Source organism: Balaenoptera musculus, chromosome 2 (genome assembly GCF_009873245.2).
Source record: "Balaenoptera musculus isolate JJ_BM4_2016_0621 chromosome 2, mBalMus1.pri.v3, whole genome shotgun sequence".
NCBI lineage: Eukaryota > Metazoa > Chordata > Mammalia > Artiodactyla > Balaenopteridae > Balaenoptera > Balaenoptera musculus.
Window position 1 is genome coordinate 18552814 of NC_045786.1, and position 26604 is coordinate 18579417.

At 44.5% G+C, this 26604-nt stretch overlaps 1 protein-coding gene across 1 annotated transcript; it reads left to right on the forward strand.

Moving 5' to 3' along the window:
• Window positions 1-244: 244 nt before the first annotated feature.
• On the forward strand, window positions 245-2378 carry LOC118890254 (heterogeneous nuclear ribonucleoprotein K-like). Its single transcript, XM_036842803.1, is given in 4 exon segments — window positions 245-1335; window positions 1338-1390; window positions 1393-1840; window positions 1843-2378. Coding segments are annotated over 4 exon segments (1386 nt in total). The 5' UTR covers window positions 245-824; the 3' UTR covers window positions 2217-2378.
• The last annotated feature ends 24226 nt before the right edge of the window (window positions 2379-26604 follow it).

The window sequence follows — 26604 nt, forward strand, 5'->3', positions numbered from 1 at the left end:
GGATCTTAGTTCCCCAACCAGGGATCGAACTGGGGCCCAAGCCAGTGAAAGCGCTGAGTCCTAACCACTGGAACACTAGGGAATTCCCAAATTCTTCCCTTTCAAAACACAGTAACTATTGGTACACTTTTGAGGAAGTAAGTAGCCCAGATAAGGAGGCTCTTAATGAAACTGGGATTTTTATTTATTTTTTAATTTTTGGGCCACGCAGTTCCCCGACCAGGTATTGAACATGGAACCCCATCAGTGGAAGCGTGGAGTCCTAACCACTGGACTGCCAGGGAGTTCCCTGAAAGTGGGCTTTCTAGATAGAGGACAACATGAGTGTGCCCATGTGTCTATTTGTGTTTATCATTCCCTACGTTGAGATTTGGTTCAGCAGCTCTGGACATTCCTATCTCTGGCCAGTACCGCGCCTGTTTCTGCAGACACTTATTTTGGAGAACACTGACCACGTGGTCTGGGTCAGGCCTTACCCCATCTCCCTCTAAGCCATGGTTGCCCTCGAGTGGCTGTTCTTAGCCTGCATTTATTGAGCACACAAGATGGTTTAATGCCACAGCCCTACATAGTGTATGTGCTATTTCTGTAATTCCTTTTCTTTGAAACATTCTTAGTCTATGAAGACTTCAAAAACTCATGGGTGGGCTCGTTCTCTGTCTAGCTGTGGCCGGCTGAGGCGGTGCGGCGGCATGGGGACGGTAGCCTTGCCCCGCTACTGCAGCACTAGGGTGTCAGTTGGTCCCGCCCAGAACACTTCAGTTCTGCCCTGCAAGGATAGATATATTTGATAACTGATTGGTGTGTCCCTTTAATATAAGAAAATGGAAACTGAACAGCCAGAGGAAACCTTTCCCAACACCGAAACCAATGGCGAATTTGGTAAGCGCCCTGCTGCAGATATGGAAGAGGAACAAACTTTTAAAAGATCTAGAAACACTGATGAGATGGTTGAATTACGCATTCTGCTTCAGAGCAAGAATGCTGGGGCAGTGATTGGAAAAGGAGGCAAGAATAGTAAGGCTCTCCGTACAGACTACAATGCCAGTGTTTTATTCCCAGACAGCAGTGGCCCCGAGCGCATATTGAGTATCAGTGCTGATACTGAAACAATTGGAGAAATTCTGAAGAAAATCATCCCTACCTTGGAAGAGGGCCCGCAGTTGCCATCGCCCACTGCCACCAGCCAGCTCCCGCTCGAATCTGATGCTGTGGAATGCTTAAATTACCAACACTCTAAAGGATGCGACTTCGACTGCCAGTTGAGACTGTTGATCCATCAGAGTCTGGCTGGAGGAATTATTGGGGTCAAAGGTGCTAAAATCAAAGAACTTCAAGGAACACTCACACAACAATCAAGCTTTTCCAGGAACGTTGTCCTCAATCCACTGAGACAGAGTTGTTCTTATTGGAGGAAAACCTGTTAGGGTTGTAGAGTGCATAAAGATCATCCTTGATCTTATATCAGAGTCTCCCATCAAAGGACGTGCTCAGCCTTATGATCCAAATTTTTACGATGAAACCTATGATTATGGTGGTTTTACAATGATGTTTGATGACCGCCGTGGACGTCCCGTGGGATTTCCCATGCCGGGAAGAGGTGGTTTTGACAGAATGCCTCCTGGTCGGGGTGGGCGTCCCATGCCTCCATCCAGAAGAGATTATGATGATAGGAGCCCTCGTCGAGGACCTCCTCCACCTCCTCCTGGACGAGGGGGCTGGGGTGGTGGCAGAGCTTGGAACCTTCCTCTTCCTCCACCACCACCCAGAGGAGGAGATCTAATGGCCTATGACAGAAGAGGAAGACCTGGAGACCGTTATGATGGCATGGTTGGTTTCAGTTTGATGAAACTGGGGACTCTGCAGTAGATACATGGAGCCCATCAGAGTGGCAGATGGCTTATGAACCACAGGGTGGCTCTGGATATGATTATTCCTATGCAGGGGGTCGTGGCTCATATGGTGATCTTGGTGGATCTATTGTTACTACACAAGTAACTATTCCCGAAGATCTGGCTGGATCTATTATTGGCAAAGGTGGTCAGTGGATGAAACAAATCTGTCATGAGTCAGGAGCTTCGATCAAAATTGATGAGCCTTTAGAGGGGTCCAAAGATTGGATCATTACCATTACAGGAACGCAGGACCAGATACAGAATGCACAGTATTTGCTGCAGAACAGTGTGAAACAGTATGCAGATGTTGAAGGATTCTAATGCAAGATATTTTTTCTTTTTTATAGTGTGAAGCAGTATTCTGGAAAGTTTTTCTAAGACTAGTGAAGAACTGAAGGAGTTCTGCATCTTTCTTTTTTTTATTTGCTTCTGTTTAAAAAGCCAACATTCCTCTGCTTCATAGGTGTTCTGCATTTGAGGTGTAGTGAAATCTTTGCTGTTCACCAGATGTAATGTTTTAGTTCCTTACAAACAGGGTTGGGGGTTGGGGGAGGGTGTGCAAAAACATTGAAATTTTGAAACAGCAGAGTGAGTGAATTTTAATTTTTGTTCATCGTTGGTGGTTTTAAAAGAAAATCCCCCCATGTAATTATTGTGAACGCTTTGCTTTGTGGTCACTGTAACATTTGGGGGGGTGGGATAGGGAGGAGAAGTAACAATAGTCCATATGTCCCTGGCAGCTATTCAGAGCAGTGTGCAGAATGTATTGCTCTTTTGTAAGAAACGTTTCATGATTTTTAAAATAAATTTAGTGAACCTAAAAACAAAAACAAAAACAGAAACTCATGGGTGATATTTTCTGCCAGTATGGGTCCCCGGAGCACCCAGCATGGTGATGAAGGGCGAGGAAGCCTGGGCTGCAGTGCGGACTCTGCGGAGCGGCCGGGGCACCTGCCACCCACCCGGGCGGGCCTCAGCCACCAGAGCACAGGAGGACTTACGTGCAGTGTTTTAGACAGAAGGCTTTTTTTTTTTTTAAATTATTATTTATTTTTGGCTGCGTTGGGTCTTTGTTGCTGTGCACAGCTTCCTCTAGTTGCGGCGAGTGGGGGCTACTCTTCATTGCGGTGCGCGGGCTCTAGGCATGCGGGCTTCAGTAGTCGTGGTGCGCGGGCTCAGTAGTTGTGGCTCACGGGCTCTAGAGCACAGGCTCAGTAGTTGTGGTGCACGGGCTTAGTTGCTCTGCGGCGTGTGGGATCTTCCCGGACCAGGGCTCAAACCCGTGTCACCTGCATTGGCAGGCAGATTCTTAACCACTGCGCCACCAGGGAAGCCCCAGACAGAAGGCATTTTCACTGTAACTCATCACTCGAATACTTTCTGCACTGCGCTTTCACTGCCAAGGGCGAGGGTTCAATCCCTGGTTGGGGAAATAGGATACCGCAAGCCGCGCGGTGCGGCAAAAAAAAAAAAAACAAACAGAATTCTCTCCTGGTTTTCATGAAATTCTCAAATTACAAATGATCCTTTACCATTCTTTATATCACAGGAAGCAAAATAAAACCAAATTAGTTAACTGTAAATGGGCATGAACCATCTTAGTGGAGTGGTGGAAGTGTTCTAAATCTAGATTGTGGTGATGATTGCACAACTAGGTAAATTTGCTAAAAATCATTGATTTGTACACTTAAAATAGAGGAACTGTGGAATGTGAATTACATCTCAGTAAAGTTACTCACAGGGCCCGAATTAGCTGCAGTGCATCATATGACCACAGAAGGTCAGCAAAGAGTTCCACAAACCTATCTCCAAGGGGGACATCATCAACCACTGGCTGCGGCTGCCCTTCACCACAGAAACTCCTCTGTCCTGGGTCTCAGGGGCTTGAAGTTACCAAACACCAGAGTCAGGTATCAGGAATAAGGAAATATTTTCAAATATTGGCTTATGCAAATCTACAATGATCGGAGCTATCAAATCGTTTAATCCATGATATATACAATTAAGTAAAAAATCTCACACCACAATAATCTTCAATAAGCAAACTAGAAATTCAGTCCTATTGGAAATATTAAAGTCCTTTAAAACTAGTTTTGGACTAATTATACGTTCTAGTAAATATTATACAAACTTTAAAAAAATCGTTTTTCTTTTTTTCATTTTTTTGTTTTATTTATTTTAATTGGGCCATGTATCTTTTTTTTTTTTTTTTGCCCGTGCCGCATGGCATGCAGGATCTTAGTTCCCCGACCAGGGATTGAACCAGTGCCATAAGAGCATTTAGTATCCCAGACCTCAGTGTCTCATGACTTTGATTTCAAAGCTTTCAAGTCAGGCAGTGGTTATTTTTAACAATTCATCCTGGGGGAAATTCCCTGGCCGCCCAGTGGTTAGGACTCCATGCTCTCACTGCCGAGGGCCCGTGCTCCATCCCTGGTCGGGGAAATAACATCCCACAGGCCTTGTGGAGCGGCCAAAAATAAAAATAAATAAAAAGAAAAAAAAATTCATCCTGACTAAACTACAGCAACAAAACCAAAAGCAATGTTACAGATGATACAACGTGTAGAATGAATAATGGCTGTCTGTTTTAATGGAGGACTCATGGCTGATCCAGCTCTTCCACTAACTCCCTGGGTCACTTAACCAGCCCAACCTCTGTTCCTCTGCTTTGACCTTGGCATTTAGTGATACTGTGAAGAAACGACTGACCCTCAAATTTCTGAGGAGAGTAAATATGAGTAATATTTCATCAGACCCTATAGTTTCTTATCCCTATGAGCACAGTTTCTACATTCTCGGTACTGAAGTCATTAACCCAAGAAAGCATCGTTCAGATTGCCTGTAACCAGAGTTCATGAGCGAAATGGCCTTAGGCTGAAACTGGCCATAATGAAGGCAGAGGCATCTGCTTTGATCTGATTCACCTAGGTTAAGATTTTGACACATGAAGACTTTATTTAGACGAATGTTACTTCACTTACAGTTATTTATAAATATGCTCAAAATGTGACTGACTGAAAATTTTCCAGCTCACAAGTCTCCGCCCTTCTTCATCTTAACATGGCTGCACTAAGAGGAAGTATTGCCAGCCTAGAAATGGCTGTGGTTTTCAGTGTCTTAGGAGGTTTACCTTCCCATAATCCGATTTACTGTTTTTATGTTCTTGAAAGAAATAAATTAGTAATGAGAGAGAGACTGTACTCCTTTTAGAAGATTTCTCCATGTTAATTAGTTATTTGAAAGGTTTTATTGATTACTTTTTTTATCTAACTGAAAGGGAGTTAGATGGAAATTTTTTAAATTGTACTTTTTAAATTTACATTTTGTTTTTTTTTAAAATAAATTTATTTATTTATTTATTTTTGGCTGTGTTGGGTCTTCGCTTCTGTGCGAGGGCTTTCTCTAGTTGCGGCAAGCGGGGGCCACTCTTCATCGCGGTGCGCGGGCCTCTAATTATCGCGGCCTCTCTTGTTGCGGAGCACAGGCTCCAGACGCGCAGGCTCAGTAGTTGTGGCTCACGGGCCTAGTTGCTCCGCGGCATGTGGGATCTTCCCGGACCAGGGCTCGAACCCGTGTCCCCTGCATTGGCAGACGGACTCTCAACCACTGCGCCACCAGGGAAGCCCCTAAATTTACATTTTTAATGTAAATTATAATAGCCATAAAAATCAAAGTTTAGTGACTTCCCTGGCGGTCCAATGGTTAAGACTCCAGGCTTCTACTGCAGGGGGCACAGGTTCAATCCCTGGTCAGGGAACTAAGATCCTGCATGCCATGCGGCACGGGCAAAAAAAAAAAAAAAAAAAGAATACATGGCTCAATTAAAATAAAACGAAAAAAAGAAAAAAAATTTTTTTAAAGTTTGTATAATATTTACTAGAACGTATAATTAGTCCAAAACTAGTTTTAAAGGACTTTAATATTTCCAATAGGACTGAATTTCTAGTTTGCTTATTGAAGATTATTGTGGTGTGAGATTTTTTACTTAATTGTATATATCATGGATTAAACGATTTGATAGCTCCGATCATTGTAGATTTGCATAAGCCAATATTTGAAAATATTTCCTTATTCCTGATACCTGACTCTGGTGTTTGGTAACTTCAAGCCCCTGAGACCCAGGACAGAGGAGTTTCTGTGGTGAAGGGCAGCCGCAGCCAGTGGTTGATGATGTCCCCCTTGGAGATAGGTTTGTGGAAAACTCTTTGCTGACCTTCTGTGGTCATATGATGCACTGCAGCTAATTTGGGCCCTGGGAGTAACTTTACTGAGATGTAATTCACATTCCACAGTTCCTCTATTTTAAGTGTACAAATCAATGATTTTTAGCAAATTTACCTAGTTGTGCAATCATCACCACAATCTAGATTTAGAACACTTCCACCACTCCACTAAGATGGTTCATGCCCATTTACAGTTAACTAATTTGGTTTTATTTTGCTTCCTGTGATATAAAGAATGGTAAAGTATCATTTGTAATTTGAGAATTTCATGAAAACTAGGAGAGAATTCTGTTTGTTTTTTTTTTTTTGGCCGCACCGCGCGGCTTGCAATATCTTAGTTCCCCAACCAGGGATTGAACCCTCGCCCCCGGCAGTGAAAGTGCAGGGCAGAGTTCTAACCACTGGACCGCCAGGGAGGTCCCAGAAAGAATTCTATTCTTTTTTTTTTTTTTTTGCCTGTGTTGGGTCCTCGTTGCTGCGCGCGGGATTTCTCTAGTTGCAGAGAGCGGGGCTGCTCTTCGTTGCGGTGCGTGGGCTTCTTATCCTGGTGGCTTCTCTTGTTGTGGAGCACGGGCTCTAGGCACGTGGGCTTCAGTAGCTGTGGCGCATGGGCTTAGTTGCTCCGTGGCATGTGGGATCTTCCCTGACCGGGGCTCAAACCCATGTCCCCTGCATTGCAGGCGGATTCTTAACCACTGCGCCACCAGGGAAGTCCTATTCTTTTTTTTTTCTCCCCCATTTTTATTGCAGTACAATTGCTTTAAAATGTTGTGTTAGCTGTACAACAAAGTGAATCAGCTCTATGTATACATATATCCCCATATCCCCTCCCCCTTGAGCCTCCCTCCCACCTTCCCTTTCCCACCCCTCTAGGTCGTCACAAAGCATCGAGTTGATCTCCCTGTGCTATGCAGCAACTTCCCGCTAGCCATCCATTTTACATTTCGTAGTGTATATATGTCAGTGCTACTCTCTCACTTCGTCCCAGCTTCCCCTTCCCCCTCCCCATGTCCTCAAGTCCGTTCTCTATGTCTGCGTCTTTATTCCTGCCCTGCCACTAGGTTCATCAGTACCGCTTTTTTAGATTCCATATATATGCGTTAGTGTACGGTATTCGTGTTTCTCTTTTTTACTTATTTCACTCTGTATGACAGACTCTAGGTCCATCCACCTCACTACAAATAACTCAATTTCATTCTTTTTTATGGCTGAGTAATATTCCATCATATATATGTGCCACATCTTCTTTATCCATTCATCTGTCCATGGACATTTAGGTTGCTTCCATGACCTGACTACTGTAAATAGTGCTGCAGTGAACATTGGGGTGCATGTGTCTTTTTGAATTGTGGTTTTCTCTGGGTATATGCCCAGTAGTGGGATTGCTGGGTCATATGGTAGTTCTATTTTTAGTTTTTTAAGGAACCTGCATACTGTTCTCCATAGTGGCTGTGTCAATTTACATTCCCACCAACAATGCAGGAGGGTTCCCTTTTCTCCACACCCTCTCCAGCATTTATTGTTTCTATATTTTTTGGTGATAGCCATTCTGACCGGCATGAGGTGATACCTCATTGTGGTTTTGATTTGCATTTCTCTAATGATTAGTGATGTTGAGCATTTTTTCATGTATTTGTTGGCCATCCGTATGTCTTTGGAGAAATGTCTACTTAGGTCTTCCACCCATTTTTGGATTGGGTTGTTTGTTTTTTTGATATTGAGCTGCATGAGCTGCTTGTATATTTTGGAGATTAATCCTTCGTCAGTTGCTTTGTTTGCAAATATTTTCTCCCAGAGAATTCTATTCTTGACATTTTTTCTTTTTTTTTTTTCTTTTTTTTGTATTTCTTTAATGAGCCACACTTAGAAAAAAAAATCAGAACTATCGAATCTTTGGTTGTGTACATTTGACATAATCATATGCTTGGGAATGAAGAGCATACTCAGAAATTAAAAGACCCTTTGTTATTAAGTCTATTTGGGGATCAAAGAGGTATTTTAAAAAAGCAGTATGATTCTCTTCATATCATATTTGCTACTCAAGGATTTGCGCGTGCATGAAGGCTTGTCTAAACCAAAGAGCCTGGGGACGTCCCTGGTGGCACAGCGATTAAGAATCAGTGCTCCCAATCCAGGGGCCCCGGGTTTGATCCCTGGTCAGGAAACTAGATCCCACATGCATGCCACAACTAAGAGTTCGAATGCCACAGCTAAGAAGCCTGCCTGCCTCAGCTAAGACCCGGCACAACCAAATAAATAAATAAAAATTTAAAATAACTAAAATAAATAAATAAAATAAACCAAAGGGCCTGATGCCCTTTCCAAGCTGGTGGGGATCCAGGGGAGAAACACTGCAAAGCTTATTTGTCCCTTCTATTGATCTGGTCCTGAGAAGCTTGGTTTCTATCAATAAAATAGAATGTTAAACTAAAAATCCAGCAACAGCCCTCACCCCTTCACCCCACAATGGACTCTAAAGTACCTTAACACATTGTTGGGTTAAAAAAAAAATAGAAGAAATGGAATAGATATTGGGACTTAAGACAAAACCTTCATTGTTTAAATTATATGAATATTTTAATGGAGATGTTTTGTCCCTTATTTGAATAATTGCTAACTCTGCTGCTTAATTCATGTATTTGGAAAATAGCACCAAGAAGCTGGGCCACTGTGGGTTGGGCTACACCTACACATACTTCATTGCCCTTTGTTCTTGCTTTTAATCCAGGTCTTTACTTTCCCTGGACCATCGGTCAGATTTGGAGATAAAGCCCTTCTGTGAATCTACAATGGGAATTCCTTGGGTCTTTGTGCAGAAAGCAGTCAGAGCCTGATAATCCTGAGCTGAAAACCCTTCCTTCTCCCTCTCTGCCCTCCCATGGCTTCTGCCTACAGCCCCGCAGTTATGGGGTGCACAGGGAAGGCATGTGAAGCTCGCCTTTCAGCTCGCCTTTCAGCTCGCCAACTCCCCCGAAGGAAGGAAGGTGTAACCTTTGAAAAATCCGAATTGTCTCTTTTTACTTTTCAAAAATTAACATGTTAAAAAATACTTTATTTTTTAATATTGGTAAGACGTACTTGAGGTTCAAAATTCAAAGGATACAGAGGTATACAGTGAAAAGTCTGTCTCCATCCCTGGCTCAGAGCCACCCGGGAGGCAACCACTGTCACCAGTTAAGTGACAATTTGGAGTTACAGGAGAGAGTCTGAGGCAGTATGTGGTTGGGCTGGGTTTCGTGATAAAGACTGGGATGGTTAATAGTACACACCAAGCTCTTCGTCTGTTCTGTTCATTCCATTCTACGCTAGAAGCTTTGTGTGCATCAGTACAGCAATCCCATGTGAACCTGAGATGCTGAGAGCTGGCAGGGACCCCTCTGGACACAGGGCAAATGCCTTTAAGATCTAAGTGGATCGATAAATTATTTATGCCCTACTGTAGCAGCGTGAGAAGGGGCCTTCAAACTCACCTGACAGGGCAGCAGCCGAGATGCTCCGAGTGTTCTCCACCCAAGTGGTGTCTGTGGACTTGCATGGTGTCAGTGGTCAGGAAGAATCCCCACCCTGCGGTCACGACACTGATGGGCAGCTGTGCGAGCTTTAGGACGTGTCTGCGGGTGTCCTGTTTAACTGTCTGGATACTGTTTATGTACCTCTGGGGTCCTCTGAAAAGGGTGTAGAATGGGTGCCTAGGCCTTCGTGCATCTGGAAATCCCTCTAGGTGCCAGGATGGCCCCCTGAGCAGAGGGAGGTGTGCATCTCACACTGCTTGACCCTATCTGGGAAAAGAATCCTCCTATAAGAAAAGCCTCTGTGTGTGCGTGTGTGCGTTCGCATGCACACACGTGTCCAAACCCTGGGAACTTAGCCCAACTAATGGTCCTTGTGTTCTGTTTCTGTATTTAAGGTGGCACCCTGTCAATTTCTCCTAGGCCCTCATGCTGCAGGCCCTCATGTCTTTTAACGATACCCAAATGGTTAAATAACATATGGTGCACCCAGGGTATTAAATGCTATTATAATATTAAAAGTATATAAGCATGATACATACCAACAAGGAATGCTTTCCAAGACATGCTTGCAGGAAAACAAAAATTACAGCACAATTCAAACATACGATCTAGTAGTTTTACAAAAATTATACCCATATGCATCTACGTGTATACATCTATAAAAAATGGTGTGGACTTCACTTCCATTAGGTGCTCTGAGACCCCCCCACTGCCATCCAACTAAACCCTGGAGCTGTCTACCCCACCCTCTGCAAGGGCCACCCCCTGAAAACAACACAAGCCAGGTCGGAGCAGGTGGCACGCTGAGGGGTAAGGTTGCCTTGAATGGGGTGGGTGGCCACAGCGGTGTTGCTCTGGGGGCACCTGCCCTCGGCCTGGTGGTGGGCTGGGCAGATGCTGGCCTTGGGCTCTGGGTGGAAAAGGGCAGTAAGGAGAGCTCCAGTGGAAAGCACAGCTCGAGGAAAGCTTCCCTAATTTAGACCTGGAGGGCTCAGGATCCATGATCCATAAAGGTCACCAATGCACGAACAGATGAGCCACTAGGAGAGCAGAACCGGCTCCGCGCTCCAGGCTGCAGGGTGAGTTCCAGTCGGGTGGGGGGGGGGGACTTGCTTCACAGGGGTGCTGGGTGACCAGGGGCTGACGTCTGCCCCACTTGGGAGTGGGAGAAGAGGGGCAGGGAATGCTGCCTTCAACACACAAATGGACTGACCATGAGAGAAAAGATGGATTTGACTAAAGTTAAGAATTTCTCTTTTTAAGTGAAAAATCTAAAACATGAATGGGGTGCTCGTTTTTGCAATATATGTAATTTTGAGCAATATCCAACATATAGAAAGAAGTCCTATCTGGCAAAGAAAAGTTAATGCAAAGAAAGAGGAACAGGAGACATGAGTATCTTACAGAAGAGGCAACGTGTCTGGCCAGCAAACACAGGAAACGCTGTTTCACCTTATCAGTAATGAAGGAAATACAGCTGCAGACCAGGAGCTAGCATTCTGCAACCAGAAGACTGGTGAATTCAGAAGTCCGGCAGCACAGATGTTAAAGAGGATACAGGAGAGGTGCCCTCTGACCAGGACGGAGCAGCAGGAACCAGATCAATCTGCCTGCCTGACACAGCAGCTGAGCACAGGGCTCCCTGAGGGAAGGGACGTTCTCTGTGACCCTGCGGTTGCCCCAGCCCACGGTCTGGGAGGAGTCCAAGGCCCCCAGGCAGGGAGGGGGATCCAACAGCTAGCCAGCGATCTCCCTATGTTGAGGAGACAGCTGAGGGTTGGGTGATGCCAAGGTAGCAGCGTCCAGAGAAGAGGGAGCCGCAGAGGAGCCCAGACCCCAGAGGCCCCCTATCAAGTCAGACCAGCCAAGGAAAGGACCACGGAAAGGAGCTCAGTGGGGTTGGGAATGGTTGTGTCTCCAACAGCCAAAGCGGAAAGCACTCCTGTTTGGTGGGGCAGCAGGTAGAGTCCTCAGAAAAGCACTGCCTCTGCAAGTGAGCCTGGAAGCTGCTCTTTCCAGGCAGGTGACTCCGCCCATGGGAGACTGAGCTCCAGGACCCAGGTAAGCCGGGGCCAGATTCCTGATGTGCAGAAACTGTAACAAAGGTTGCTTTCAGCCACTAAGTTTTGGGGTTATTTGTTATGCAGCAATAGGTAACTAATACACCCACTGGCCAGGACTGATCTAGTAACCTGTACAACAAAATATCCAATCTGCTGATGGTAGAGACCAGCACCGTGTCCCCTAATTGGTGCTATCTCCTGAGGAGACCACATGGGACCCCCTTCCATCCTGCAGGGGACAGAGGTACATCCCAATGGGCACAGACACATGGTCCAGATATTGGTTTGACTCTTCTCTTTGGAGGCATCAGCACCCCCATCCCAGGCCAGGGGACGTGTGTGGGGCTGGACTTGTGCTGACCCAGGAATCTCCCCTTTGTGAAGCAGAGAGCATTATTTCAAGATCCTGTAGGGAAGTAGAAATTCTCCTTCCTACTAGCCTCCTGGGTCATCTGGCTGGGCTCATTTGAGCTGGCCGGACAGGATACAGATTAACCACAGAAAAGCACAGAGGTTCATTAGCTTGTGCATCTGACCCACGGGGGCACTCAGAGACAAACGACTCAAAGGGAACTTAGAACTGGGCTTACAGAGCATGTTGGCAAAGCAACACTAAAAATTTAGGGAAGTGACAAGACAAAAGAAAAGGACCTTGAGTCTAGGGGCGGCAAATTGTGGGAAGGCAGATATCTGGGAACCAATAGTAGATCCAGGCTAATTAGTAAAGTTTGTCATGTTGCTTCCTCTGGTGCTGTCTGATTCCAGACTAAGGGTCTAAAGTTGTCTCATTAACGTCTGTCCTTCCTGGCAGAGAGTGGAGAGGGACACCTTTGTAAATTTATGTCCTGCTTTTTAGGCAAGTGGGGGAGCAGCTGCTTCTTCTCAGCCGCCTTCAGCTCAAAATGATCCTTATGCCTAAGTGGCCTACTGTGGGGTGGCATATTCTGTGACCCTCCAACACCTAATACCTTAACCATTTCCCATAAGCCAGAATGATTCATCCATTTCTTTTGAAAGCTTGGAAAGCATGGTAAAAGTAATTAAAAATCTAAATTTTTAGCAGTTTCAAATTCACCTTTTGTCTCAAATGTCATAAATTTTGTTTAGGGCTGAATATTTAATCTATTTTTTAGAGGAAAAAAATATTACTGCTTGAAAGGAGGAGATGCGACCTGTCAATACACAGGTATTAGAAGAAAAAAAACCCCAAATCCCAGGCAAATTTCTCCATGTTTCCTTGCCACATTTTCCTCTGGACACCGCGCAGGTGAGAACACTCAGTGAGGTGCCCAGGACTCAAATGCAACCACAGTTACTGCTCCTTCACGGGGGATGAGCACATATGTAACTCCAAAGTAGAACTCGGGGATGAGTTCCTGGTGTCACAAAGGCAAGTGGATTTCTCTTTATAGCTATTGTGCCCAGACTACCGCGCAGTTAAGAGGAAAACTCTTAATGGATTATCTGGTTAAAGAACAATTTTGTTAAAATGGTACACTAATTTTATGCCAATTCATAGATACAAGGTAATAATACCAATTTGCTTTTAAAAAGAACTCCCAAAGGATATAAGCCAATTACTTACATAAAAGCCCTATATGGCACCGTGGAAAGACAAAACATTGGACTCGATGAATCACAGCATCTGTCGTATGAATTACTCTACCAAGAAGAATTAATGGAAATGTCCTGTTACCAAGTCCAAGCTCGTATTGCTCGCTGCACGACAGGCCAGTAAACTGAGACACGATTTGTCGGGGCAAGGAATAGCGACTTTATTCAGAAAGCCAGCCGACTGAAAAGATGGTGGACTTGTGTCCCAAAGAACCAGCTTGCCTGAGTTAGAATTCAGGCTTCTTTTATACTGAAAGGGGAGGGAGGAAAGTCAAACACTTCCTGGTTCCCATCAGCCTCCTGGGGGGATGTGTTACTTTTTTTCCTCCCTGCAGTCATTCACAGGTGGGCCTGGTCAGCATGCTTCCTGGGAGCTAGACAAAGGTACTTTAGCTTAATGCTCATTACCTGGGAGGCAGGGTTCCCAGAGATGGGCCATTGTGTATAATTTAAGCTTACAGGCAACATCCCTTCAGTGATTAACGTGTAATAGAACACGAAGGTTCTTTTCTCTCACAGTCCTACCAGAGGAAGCTGGGGAGAGAAAAGATGAGTAACTTGGTATAAAACAGGTGGTGGGCAGGGTTTGGCCTACAGACTTAGTTGGCGATTCCTACTCTAGAGCTAAGAATGGTGTTTACATGTTAAAATGATGGAGAAAACTCAAAGGAATAATAATATGCCATGATGTGTGAAAATCATTTGGAATTCAAGGTTTCCTGGAACTCGGCAGAGCCTGCTTGTCCATGTGTCTTCCGTGGCTGCTTTTGCTGCGTGCTTATGACAGAGACCCATGCCCTGCAAAGCCTGAGCCATTTGCCATCTGCTTCTTTACAGAAAACGTTGCCATTCCCTGCCCTGCAGCAGTGCTTCTCAGTTTTGGAACTGTCTGGGAAGGTTTAATGTGATGGATCTAATTGGCCACCTGGTGAGCCCCACTCCACCCCGTGACCCTAAGACGCAGCCAAAGTTGAGAAGTTCTGCTTTGAAACCAGACCTGAGAGCTGCATGTGGGATCTTAGTTCCCCGACCAGGGAGCAAACCCATGTCCCCTGCATTGGAAGCGCAGAGTCTTAACCGCTGGACTGCCAGGGAAGTCCCCAGACCTCAGAGCTTTTTAAAACACCAAGGCTGGGCTCCTGCTCCACGCAGTTAACTAGAAAGGGGGGTGTAGTGAGGGGGTGAGGGGTGGGCGTCACCTGGGTGATCCTTTCCCGCCGCAGAGCTGAGAACTGGGGGCCCCTCTGAGTTAAATCCCTGCCCCCACTTAGAAGCTCTGTCCTCGACAAGTGACTGGAACCGGCAGGTGAGCCCCAGGGGCCAAGTGGGGAGGGTTCAGGGAGAGGTCGAGGGTCCCCTGGGGCCTTGCATGGAGATCATTTCACCTGGTCAAGTTAAAGATATCTCAGGATCCTTGGAGCTTAAACTCAAATGTTATCTGATCAGACCTCTGATCTGATTTCTTTTGGGAACTTTGAGGAAAATTTCGAATGAAAAAACAAGGACAAGCCATAGTAAAATGGGAAAAATGCTTTGAAGTTGGAAGTTTTGATCCTCAGAATCCTCATTTGTTAAACGAGATGTAAAACACAACACAAATATATAGATTCCCAGATTAATGTATTTGGAGCATACTTATACTAAAAAAAAATTATTTTTTAAATCAGAAATTTAAATTTCATTGAGTACCCTGTATTTTTATTTGCTAAATCTGTCAACCCTATATAGAAACCTTAGTAATTCTTCAAAAAAATGACTAAGTATGACTAAGTATCATATTTGCTGAAAAGATATATATTCTCTTAATTTCAATCATTTATCCCCAAACCTTCCTAAGAAAAATGACTGCTTTGTGGTTTAAAAGGGGTTTTAAGGAATATATGAGAACCTACTAAAATTTGCAAACTAACCACTAGAGGGAGCCAAATTGATAAATGACAGCCTATCTCCTGTGCTGATGAGTCAATGCACAGTGTCAGAATGAGTCCTACGTGAGAATTAATCACTTTTCTAAAAGATATGTTTTTTTTTAACTTCCTTGAAATAACATAACTAACACATTCAATGTCTTAAAAAGGTAGCAAACAACATACGGTTTTCAACAAGAGTATTCTTTGCATTAAACCTTTCCCATTTGCCATGGATGGAGATGGGGACCAGCAGGGAGTAGGTGCAGACTCACAGGAAATACCGGAATAACAAGCCCCTAAGATTGATGATGTAATGCATTGAACCTAAAACTGTAAACCAGAATCGAATTTGATAGATGACTTAGTGAGTCTTTGAGGAAAATACCAGAAAAATAGGGTAGGCAATCTCCAAGATCTCTCCTCTCCACACATGAGATGTCACCCTCCCGTAGTTCTCTGACTAGATGGGGACCAACTAGGACTCACTCGTTTTGCTGCTGCTTCCTCTTCCCAGACCTGAAAGAGATGGGATTTTTCTCTTTTCCTTTCCTGTTTCAAGGACTCCCTTACACCCTGGTTTAAAGTAAAATTCTGTTTTACATTTTTCAAATGATCATCAGTGTTAAAAATTATGCCCTTGTAATAATCTACAAGCCAGCCCTATTTGCTCCTGGAAATACAAAGATGGAGCATTTGGGATTTAGACAGTCCTGTCTCTTTGAAAGCCTGTTTGGCAAGTTTGTGATCTTAACAATTCTCAAAAGCAAAGACTAGACTGCGCAAACATGACATATTTTCTTTGCCTTCCTTCCATAAGGATCATAATCCTGCCTGAGACAAATGGATGCCGCCAACAGGATAGGGGCAGGTCACATACATGGAGGTACAGGGAGAAAAGTACATCACCTATTTAAAAAATAACACCCATTACGATTCTTCAGTCAAGCCAGGTTTATCAAGTACTTTTTTTTTTTTTAAGATTTTTTTGGATGTGGACCATTTTTAAAGTCTTTATTGAATTTGTTACAATATTGCTTCTGTTTTATGTTTTGGTTTTCTGGCCACGAGGTATGTGGGATCTTAGCTCCCCGACTGGGGATTGAACCTGCACCCCCTGCATTGAAAGGCAAAGACCTAACCATTGGACCACCAAGGAAGTCTCTTTATCAAGTACTTTCTAACGCCTGATGTTTAGCCAGTAGTTAGATCCAAGCAAACAGAAATAGCTCCTAACCTGTGTAATAGGGAAGAAACTTTGTGTTCTATTACAAGTTAATCACTAAAGGGATGTTGCCTATAAGCTTAAATTATACATAATGGCCCATCTCTGGGAATCCTGCCTCCCAGGTAATGAGCATTAAGCTTAAGTACCTTTGTTTAGCTCCCAGGAAGCATGCTGACCCGGCCGACCTGTGAATGACTACAGGGAGGAAAAAAGTAACACCTCCCCTCTGGAGGCTGACCTAACATGTAGTAGGCACAAAAGAAATATTTATTGAATTTACCAAACCAGGAAGTGTTTAACTTTACTCCCTCCCCTTTTAGTATAAAAGAAGCCTGAATTCTAACTCAGGCAAACTGTTCTTTGGGACACGAATCCACCATCTTCCCTGTCTTCTGGCTTTTTGAATAAAGTAGTTATTCCTTGCCCCGACAACTCGTCTCTCAATGTATTAGCCTGTCCTGCAGCAAGCAGTACGAGCTTGGACTCAGTAATACATGTACCTTCTTAAGTAGGATGTATAAACATCCCTAACTATTTGGGGGTTATCTATTGGGGCCATTCCACCTGTCTGCAAACATTAGAACAAACAGATGTTTTCTGTTTCTCAGTGACTGTCGTAAGTCCAGTAGAAGAGTCTAAATGGCAAAAGAATTGTTCTAAAAGAATTTTTCAAATGATTACCCATTGTTAACAATTTCAGCACTGTCATAATGAAAGAACTATTTGATCGAGGGCAGGCACGTGGTGATTATGGCACGTGCTGGATGGCTGGTTCGTGTCGTGGCAACCATGGCAACCGGTGTGAGAGGTAATGGGTGAGTTTGGTGATCTTGCTAGGAACCTGGGGTTGTAACAGTTATGTTTTGGTAGTTATTAAGTGCTACAAAAGGTTGAATAGCGTTTTGCATTTATACAGTAAACATCTGCAGAAATAAACGAAGACCAATGAAATGAGAAAAGCAAAAGCCATTTTTCTGAGTTTGCTATAGTAAGGGAGCTAGCCACTATCACTTGCGTTTTGGTGGAGACAAAGGTGGGCAGAGGAGTGGGAATGCCTTATAAGGTGCAGAAAGGGAAGGCTTCAGGTGTGCTCGGCTGGTGGCAGGGGGCAGCTGAGGGTGGATAAACTAGAATCGGGCATCCTAAGTGATTGGTTAGGGGAGCAGATTTGGCTTTCTTTGGTTGGTTTTAAGTTGGAAGCAGGAACAAAACTTAGGGAGGGCTGTCAGTTGTTAAGCCCTGGCCCTTTGGGGCCAATTGTTACAGAAGTTATTACTTAGCTTCCTGGTTTGCTGCTAGAGACAGCAATCTTGCTTCCTGCAAGTCTGATTTACAGGAGGCTGGCTTCCTGGGCTGGTTACTGTGGAAGAGCGGTTGGCGTCCCGGGCAGGTGGCTGCAGGTTGTGGGGCAGAGCTCTACTATTGCTATGGATGGCCTGTCCATCGTCTGTGTGTACATTCAGTCTCTCCCATCCCATTCCTTAATCAAGAACAGAAAGAAAAACTAAGCAGACACACCCAAAAGGTGTTGGCGAGAGATTAAAATTAAAAGTTTTAATCATAATGGGAATTCCCTAGGGGTCCAGTGGTTAGGACTGCGTGCTTCCACTGAAGGGGGCACAGGTTCGATCCCTGGTTGGGGAACTAAGATCCCACAAGCCCTGCAATGTGGCCAAAAAAAAAAAAAAATCATTATGCTCTTTTAGAATTAAGATATTTAAATTTCAAATATAGTTTTCATCCAAATAGGTCAGGTTGCAGACATTCTGGGTAAATCATTTATTTTATGAAAACCAGTGTCCTACAGTTGTGCACTTTATTAGGTGGACCGCAAAGGTGCATGTGCTCTTATATACTATACACTGGAATGGAAACGCTGGAAGACCCCTTAGCCCTGGCATCAAGAACAGGCCTGATATGTCGTAGGCACAAAAGAAATATTTATTGAATGAATTAATGCATGTTTGTTTCTCTTTTTTTAAAGATTTTTTCAGTGTACAGTTGAGTAGTATTAATTACTTTCACATTGTTGTGTAATCATCTCCGGAACTCACCTTGCAGAATTGAAACTCTGTACCCATTAAACACCAGCTCCCCATTTGCCCCTCTCCCCACCCCATGGCAACCAGTACCCCCACCCAAGCCCCGTCTCTATGAGTTTGACTTTCCAGGTGCCTCATATACGTGGAATCATACGCTATTTGTCTTTTTGTGACTGGCTTATTTTACTTGGTACAATGTCCTCAAGGTTCATTCATGTGTAGCATGTGTCAGAATTTCCTTCCTTCCCTTTTTTTTAACCTTCCCCCACCTGTCCCTCCCCACCCGTAAAAAAAATTAGGAAAGATATAATCTGAGAATAGTGAACTCACAATGGTGTCTTTGTTTCTCTTACTTCACTCATTTTTGGCATTTGGAAATGGGCCTCATTTCCCTCATCTGTAAAATGGGGTCATAATATATACACGTGCACATGACCACTGACCTAGCTGTCCTGCCTGGCACAAACGAGGGGATGGGGGGCTGTTAGCCCTCCCCTGCTCGTCCCCTTGAGCTGGTTTTTCCTCTTACTCCATCTCCCACTACTAAATACCCTTCTCTCCTCTTCCGACCCTCCCGGAAGCAGAGAGAGGGAGGGGCCGGGGTGAGGGGTGGGTCATGACACGCACAGGTCATGACCAAGAGGGAAGAAAGCTCACTCTGTCCAGGACAATGTAGGGACTCTGGGGGAAAATTCAGCCTTTTTAAAGCTGAATAATATTCCATTGTAGGTATACACCACATTTTGTTTACCCATTCATTTGCTGATGAACCCTTAGGTTGCTTCCACCTTTTGGCTATTGTGAATAATGCTGCTGTGAACAGGAGTGTACAAAAGTCTCTTTGAGACCCTGCTTTCAATTTTTGGGGGGTATATATACCCAGAAGTGGGATTGCTGAATCATATGATAATTCTGTTTTTATTCTGGGGGGAACCACCATACTAGTTTCTATAGCAGCTGCACCATTTTACATTCCCACCAGCAGTGCCCAAACATGTTTCTGACTCCTAAGTTTGATTTCCTGGTGTGCTGGTCTGGAGCACATTAGAAGCAATGAATTAGAAGGGACCAGCGGGTAAAACAACAGCATGAAGTGTCATCTGGCAATCTAATGTTGAGTGACAAGAGTTACAAGAAGCAAAACTAGCACTGGATTATTACAATGTTCAATAATGGATACTCTTAATGATGCTCTGGAATATAATGAAAAAGTTAAATTATGTTTGATTTCCATTGTATAAGGAGGCAGGCATCCTTATACCATTGATAATTATGTAAGAAAAACATCCATTGATAATTATGTAAGTATTGAAGTGTTTAATCTTAGTATGATTTCCAAAACAAAGAGTTCCATTAAAAATTGTGAAATTTTTCAAAGGGCTTGGTCCTTAAGGAGGTCATTTTCATTTATCCAGGAAGTTCACTTTTATGGCCTTGACCCCTTCCTATAATGCCACATTAGTGAGACGTCGTGGTTTCCATGTATAATTATCATACAGAGGCCTTTTCAAATTTAATCATGATGTAATAAGGACGTATACTAAACCAAAATAATATTTTCAGCTAATGGTGTTTGTATGGTCATGAAACGTTTATTGATTAAGGGAAGAGGGAATCCACTAAGCTAGGAAAACATTCTCCAAACCATTGCAGAATGACAGGTCTAACAAATCATTACCATTTGGGGGTGTATATTGAACTGTCTTACATACAGAGCACCAGGGAGCTGAAAGAAGTGAGGAGGTGACGTATGGCCTGAGGAGGGTCATGACCTAGTTATGACACACAAGGGGCATTATTACAGCGTGTGGGTTGCACATGGGAGGAAGTGGGGGTCAGGGAGAGGTGTGCCCTTCATCCCGGGCAAGAACCACTGGGCCATCCTGCAGATAGCTGGCGGGCTGCAGACGCATGGTGGTGAGTCTGTGCAAGCCAGGCCAGGGCGCTGGGGATGGAGGGTGAGCTGGGAGGCAGGAGAAATGTTTGTCGGAAAGCTTGGTCAGGGTTCACCACCAGAGACCAAAGCCGAGGTTAGGGAACCCAAAGGGATCTGAACAGAAGGTACTGAGACTGAGAATAAATAAGTAACTGAGAGTTAAAATGGCAGAGGGTCATTGAAAGGTACGTGCGGACATCGCACACAATGAGGTTATGCTTTCCCATCTTCTTTTTTTTTTTTAAATCTTTATTGGAGTATAGTTGCTTTATGCTTTCCCATCTTGAATTGGGAAAATGCTGCTGTCACTTTGTTCGTTCCACGTCCTGGCTCCTTTGTGAAGTTGGGTGTGTTGTCATTCCAGGTTCACGGTGAGGAAACTGGATGGTGAACCCAAGCCCCCTTCAGTCACATCCACTCAGGAGTTGAGCTGGGACTGGAATTCCCTGCCCTGGAGCTTTTCGCTACCAGGTGAGCCTTGTCCTGTCATTTTCCAGTCTAAAAATCTTCCCCTTCCTAGAAAAAGCTTTTGTTTATAATAAATTGTCTTACGTCTTAATGGGCAGTGGGCTGTGGGGTCTGGAGGGTAGCTTGTGTAACATATTCAGTCAAAATCACAGGTTAATACCCTGGTTTCCTCAGCAATGTTAGCTTAGGAAGTGGCCTGAACTTAAGGTGACTTGGTTTTTGAAAGTCTTTTTTAGAGACACTAGGTTTTTGGCACCTGGCACTGAGACTTTTATTCAGTAGTACACATTCTACACTAACCACGAAGCCTGTGCTGGACTAATGATTTTTATCTAAAATGAAGATATTTATTGGTTTTGCAGGCAATGAAGCAAGGGCTTTTGCGTGTATGTTTGAACCTGCGGTGAATATTTCAGAAAATCACTAAAATGTAAGACTACTGAGATTGTTTATGTTATTTAAAGCTTTTTAAAAATTAACTAGATTGATAGAGAATGAATCTTGGCCACATTTTCTTTTTCAACTGGAAGTTCCCTTGTTCAGTAGTTGTATCTTTAAACCTGAATTACTGCTAGTTGGTTACAAATGAAATAGCTCAAGGCACTGCTGTATTCTAGAATGTTCTGCAAACAAGTGCACTTTAGGATTTACAGTAACAATGAATTCTAAGGTAGAGTGGGCTCCCTTTCTTCCTAACTCATGGTGGGGATCTCTTATAGAGAAAATTGCCTTGGAGCTTTGTGAAAGATCCTCTTGGGGTCTAAAGCGAAGGTCAGAACAAAGCCGTGACTATAGGAACCATCAACTCATGTTTGTCTTTGGGAGAAAAGTTTGGGAGCCTGAATGTGAAACACTTCCGGGTGGTTCAGTGCATATTAAGTTTAAGAGCCCTGCATTTGAAGAGGGAAGACCAGACTTCTGTCCAGGTCTGCTCTGCCTGATACAGCCTCTTCTGGACACTCCACTGTTTCCATGACATTGATGTCTGAAGTCAAAGCATGATGTACAAATGGGATACAAACAAAACTGTAAAACTAACAAAAATTCAAACTGGCAATGTTGACGTGAGACAGGTGGTGTTCTTTGCTGAAACAAAATTGTACAGTGTTAGGTTTATAGCAGATAAATGTAGCTTCAAGTCCAATTCTATTTTTAAAATTTGTTATTTTTGGCTATGAGCAACATGTGGGATATTAATTCCACAATCAGGGATCGAACCTGCGCCCCCTGTAGTGAAAGCTCCGAGTCTTCACCACTGGACTGCCAGGGAAGTCCCCAATTCTATTTTGATTAAATAATGTAACTGTAGATGGGCTTCATTTGCTAAATCGGACTAATCAGACTTCATACGTAACCAAACTTTCCCCGGCCAGCAGTCCTTCAGCGTCACTTTTAAGGAGGTTTCCTAGCAAATTTCAGAACATCCACAGTCTTCTAGATTAGGAGCTTTTCTTTTTTTTGGTAAAGGGCCAGATATTAAATCTTTAGCCTTTGTAGGCTAAGAGGCAAAACTGAGGATATTATATAGGTACTCACATAATAAGAAAATGTCTTTTCACACTTAAGAAGTGTTTTGAGATTAACAGTCTTTTTTTTGAAAATATGTTACTTTTCCTCTTACAAAGTTGTCAGTGGAAAGCTAAACTAGATAATGAGTTCTTGACAGTGTGTAATTGCTGTTATTTTCTTCAGAGGCTATGAAAAGTATGTTCTCAAGGAAGGAATGAATGACATATTTGAAGCGAATAACTGGGAGATTTAGACAGAGCTTCTCAACCTTGGCGCTGCTGCCATTGTGGGCTGCACGGACAGAGCTTCTCAACCTTGGCGCTGCTGCCATTGTGGGCTGCACGGACAGAGCTTCTCAACCTTGGCGCTGCTGCCATTGTGGGCTGCACGGACAGAGCTTCTCAACCTTGGCGCTGCTGCCATTGTGGGCTGCACGGCCCTTGCCGCGGAGGCTCTCTTGCACACTGTAGGGTGTTTAGCTGCATCTCTGGCTTCTACCCACTAGACGCAGTACAGCCCCTCCCCAGTGGGAATAATAAAAAGTATCTCCAGGAAATGCCCTGGGGTCCAGTGGTTAGGGCTCGGCACTTTCACTGCTGAGGGCCCACGTTCAATCCCTGGTCCGGGAATTAAGATACCACAAGCCGTGCGGTGTGGCCCCCCCCAAAAAAGTATCTCTAGGCAGGGGCAAACCACTGTTTGGGACAAACTGGCAAAAGTGGTCAACTGGAGAAATATGGCTTATTAGTACGTATGTGCCGCTTGCAAGCACACACACACACACGTGCAGGTGGGCGCACGCACACACACACGGCGTACACGTTTTTCTTCCGGAGGATCTGGGTGCTTTCAGGTTAAAAAGAAAAAAAGAAGAAGACATAAGGCATGGCAACCTGAGCTGTGGAATTCTGATTTCTGCCTTTGAAGTAGACAACTTAATGAATTATACTTTCACTCTGATGTTTTTCTTCCTAATGCAGTCAGAGCTAGGCTCTGAGAAGTACAACTCCATTTCACAAGGGCTCTTTTCCTGGTTAATTACATTCGAGAGAAAGCATTAAAGGTAATAAACACTATTTATTGCCAAAAGACCTCTATAAATACCAGAAGCTTCACAATGCAGAGAATGAGAAAAATATTTTCTCAAAAATTTCAACATATAATCAAAGGGAATTATCCATGACAACTCTAGCTTTTTACAGTCATCGCTAGCAACCTCCCCTGTCCCCAAATAATTCCCTGTCCTTCTGTTGCTGAGAATAAAGGAGAGAAAGAAGAACACCAGGAGACCGAGGGGGTGAAAAAGGAGCCTGTTTTGGTTCTTGTCTAACCTCCTACAGGTAACATATAGTCCTGGGGTGCCTCTTAGATGCCAGGCACCTGGTGAGCACATTGAGGAGTCTGGGAAGCATGGGTGCCCTTTAGAAGCTTACAGTTCAGCAGGCAGGATCAAGCAAATTAATGCACAAAAAAACCCATAAAAAAGTAGGAAGAGAAAAGTGGTTTTAGATAAAATCTATTGAGTTTATGATCTCCAGCATCATGAGGGCTTGAGAAAAAACAGTGCTTGTGCTGGACCTGAAGGATTATAATCGTGTGGAGCTGGGGCAGGGGAGGAGGAAGAGGGTTTTGGGGGATGTGGTCATGAGTAAAGTGAGAGGCGGGAATGGCAGGCAAGGAGTGAGTTCTGAGAAGTTCTCATGGGCTGGAGGGAGGCAGGGTGGGCTTGAAGGTCAGGGGGAGTGGAGTTTTATTCTAAAACCAGTGAGAGGCTGTTGACAGATTTTAAGCAGGGTGGTGACAAGACTGCCCACTTCAGCAGCATCCACCTCGCTGCTCCTGGGGACCCCAGGCCTATTTGAATGTTGAACTATAGCTGCAGGGTGTTTTGAGTTTCTTGGAGGCTAAAAATGTGAGGTAGAGACAATAAGTTAACACAACTCATCAACTATCCTTGTTTTACTTTAAAAATGCTGCTGGGAGGCTTCCCTGGTGGCGCAGTGGTTAAGAATCCGCCTGCCAACGCAGGGGACACGGGTTCCAGCCCAGGTCCGGGAAGATCCCACATGCCGTGGAGCAATTAAGCCCGTGCGCCACAACTACTGAGCCTGTGCTCTAGGGCCCGTGTGCCACAACTACTGAAGCCTACGAGCCACAACTACTGAAGCCCACGCGCCTAGAGCCCGTGCTCTGCCACAAGAGAAGCCACTGCAATGAGAAGCCCGCACACCGCAACCAAGAGTAGCCCCTGCTCGCCGCAAATAGAGAAAGCCTGCACGTAGCAATGCAGACCCAACGCAGCCAAAAATAAATAAATTAATTTAAAAAAAATGCTGCTGGGTTTTTCGTGTTGGAACAGGGTCTGAACTGAGGCCAGTTAACTGAGATAAAGGTATGTGGAAGTACCCGGCTACTGGGAGACAGTCAGTGAATCCCCTGCCAACACCCCAACGCCAGCCACATGGGACTAAAGAGCCTTCTGGCCTGTGCTGGGAGGAGTACAAAGTGGCAGAAATGATCTTCGGACTCCCTTTCCAAGTAGTTAGTAGGGGAGTCATGAAGGGAGGTCCAGAAAGAAAAAAAGGTTTTGAACAGGAAAGAATCAATTTCCTGGATCAGGTGGCTCTTGAGCATATACACCAGGGTCTATTCATGGAGTTTCCTACTCACAGGAACCCTCGGCTCTAGTTCTGAGGATGCTGAAGGAGTGCTATATTAAAATAATGTATCAGCTATTTAATTCTTTTAATTTCTCTGGGGACTAATCTGCCTTTTAGAGAAATAAGTTCCTTTTGTCGGGAATTCCCTGGTAGTCCAGTGGTTAGGACTCAGCACTTTCACTGCCTGGGACCAGGTTCAACCCTTGGTCAGGGAACTAAGATCCCACAAGCTGCAGGGCGCAGCTGAAAAAAAAAAGTTCCCTTTGCCACCAAAATCCTACCTTGGCTCCAGAGCCTGCCTACTGCATCTTCCCACTCCAACCAGGACTCTACTATGGGGAGCCAAGCGTGTAAGACTACCCCACAGTTCTAGGTCAGAGTCCCTTATTATCTGGGGACCAATCAGTGAAAATTGTCAACATGAATACATGAAACTCCAATCAAAGAGTAATATCAAATCCTGGCCAGATCAGGATTAGGTTTAGCTGCATATAACTTAGGAGTTCAAAATAACAGTGGCTTATGGTATATCTCTTTTCTTTTTTTTAAAAATAAATTTATTTATTTATTTTTGGCTGCGTTGGGTCTTCGTTGCTGCGTGCAGGCTTTCTCTAGTTGCGGCGAGCGGGGGCTACTCTTCATTGTGGTGCGTGGGCCTCTCACTGTGGTGGCTTCTCTTGTTGCGGAGCACGGGCTCTAGGCGTGCAGGCTTCAGTAGTTGTGGTGCATGGGCTTAGCTGCTCCACAGAATGTGGGATCTCCCCGGACCAGGGCTCCTTCCCAACAGTGGCTTATATAAGAGTTTATTTCTCTCATGCAAAAGAGCACAGGGACATGATCTTAGGTCAAGGCTTCCCTCTTTAAGGCCACCTGGTACTTAAAAGTGCATTCTCTAGAATTCCAGCCCCATTCCAAAAAGAAAAAAAGGAGGGAGCCTTTTCAGAGCACTTTCCTGGAAGATTCCACTCACATCTTTGGCTGGACTTGGTTGCGTGGCCAGCTGTGGGCTCTGAGGTGGGCAGACTGTGTTCCTCACAAGGTGAAGGGCCCTGTATTAAGGGAGACGGGAGAACGGACACTGGGTAGGGATGCAGCCTCGCCTGACTTTGTGAGGTGCTGGAATCTGCCTTGTCCAGAGGACATCCTAATTCTCAGACATCACACATACACTTACCATTTTTATTCTTGGTGAGTAGGAGGGATAAAGAAGATAGTTTGGCAAGAGAGAGACTGGACTCCTTAAGGCTGGTTAGCCTGGGGACAGATGAATTTTCAGTGGTGAGGAAGACAGATAAATCAGTTCCCACGTGGGCCTTCGCCCACACCCAGAGACTATGGCTGTCCCTGCTTCATTATTTATCCCATAAACACAGGTTTTGCTCACGGATAGGAACTATGTGGCACGGTGCTGTCTTCTCCCTCTCCTTTCCTCACTGCAGCGTTCTTCTCTGCTGAGTGGGAGCATGACCTCAGAATCTGGCAGATGTTTCTGGTCCAAAAGGCTTGGCATTAGTCTTTCAGTCTACTAGCCATCTTTAATTGCT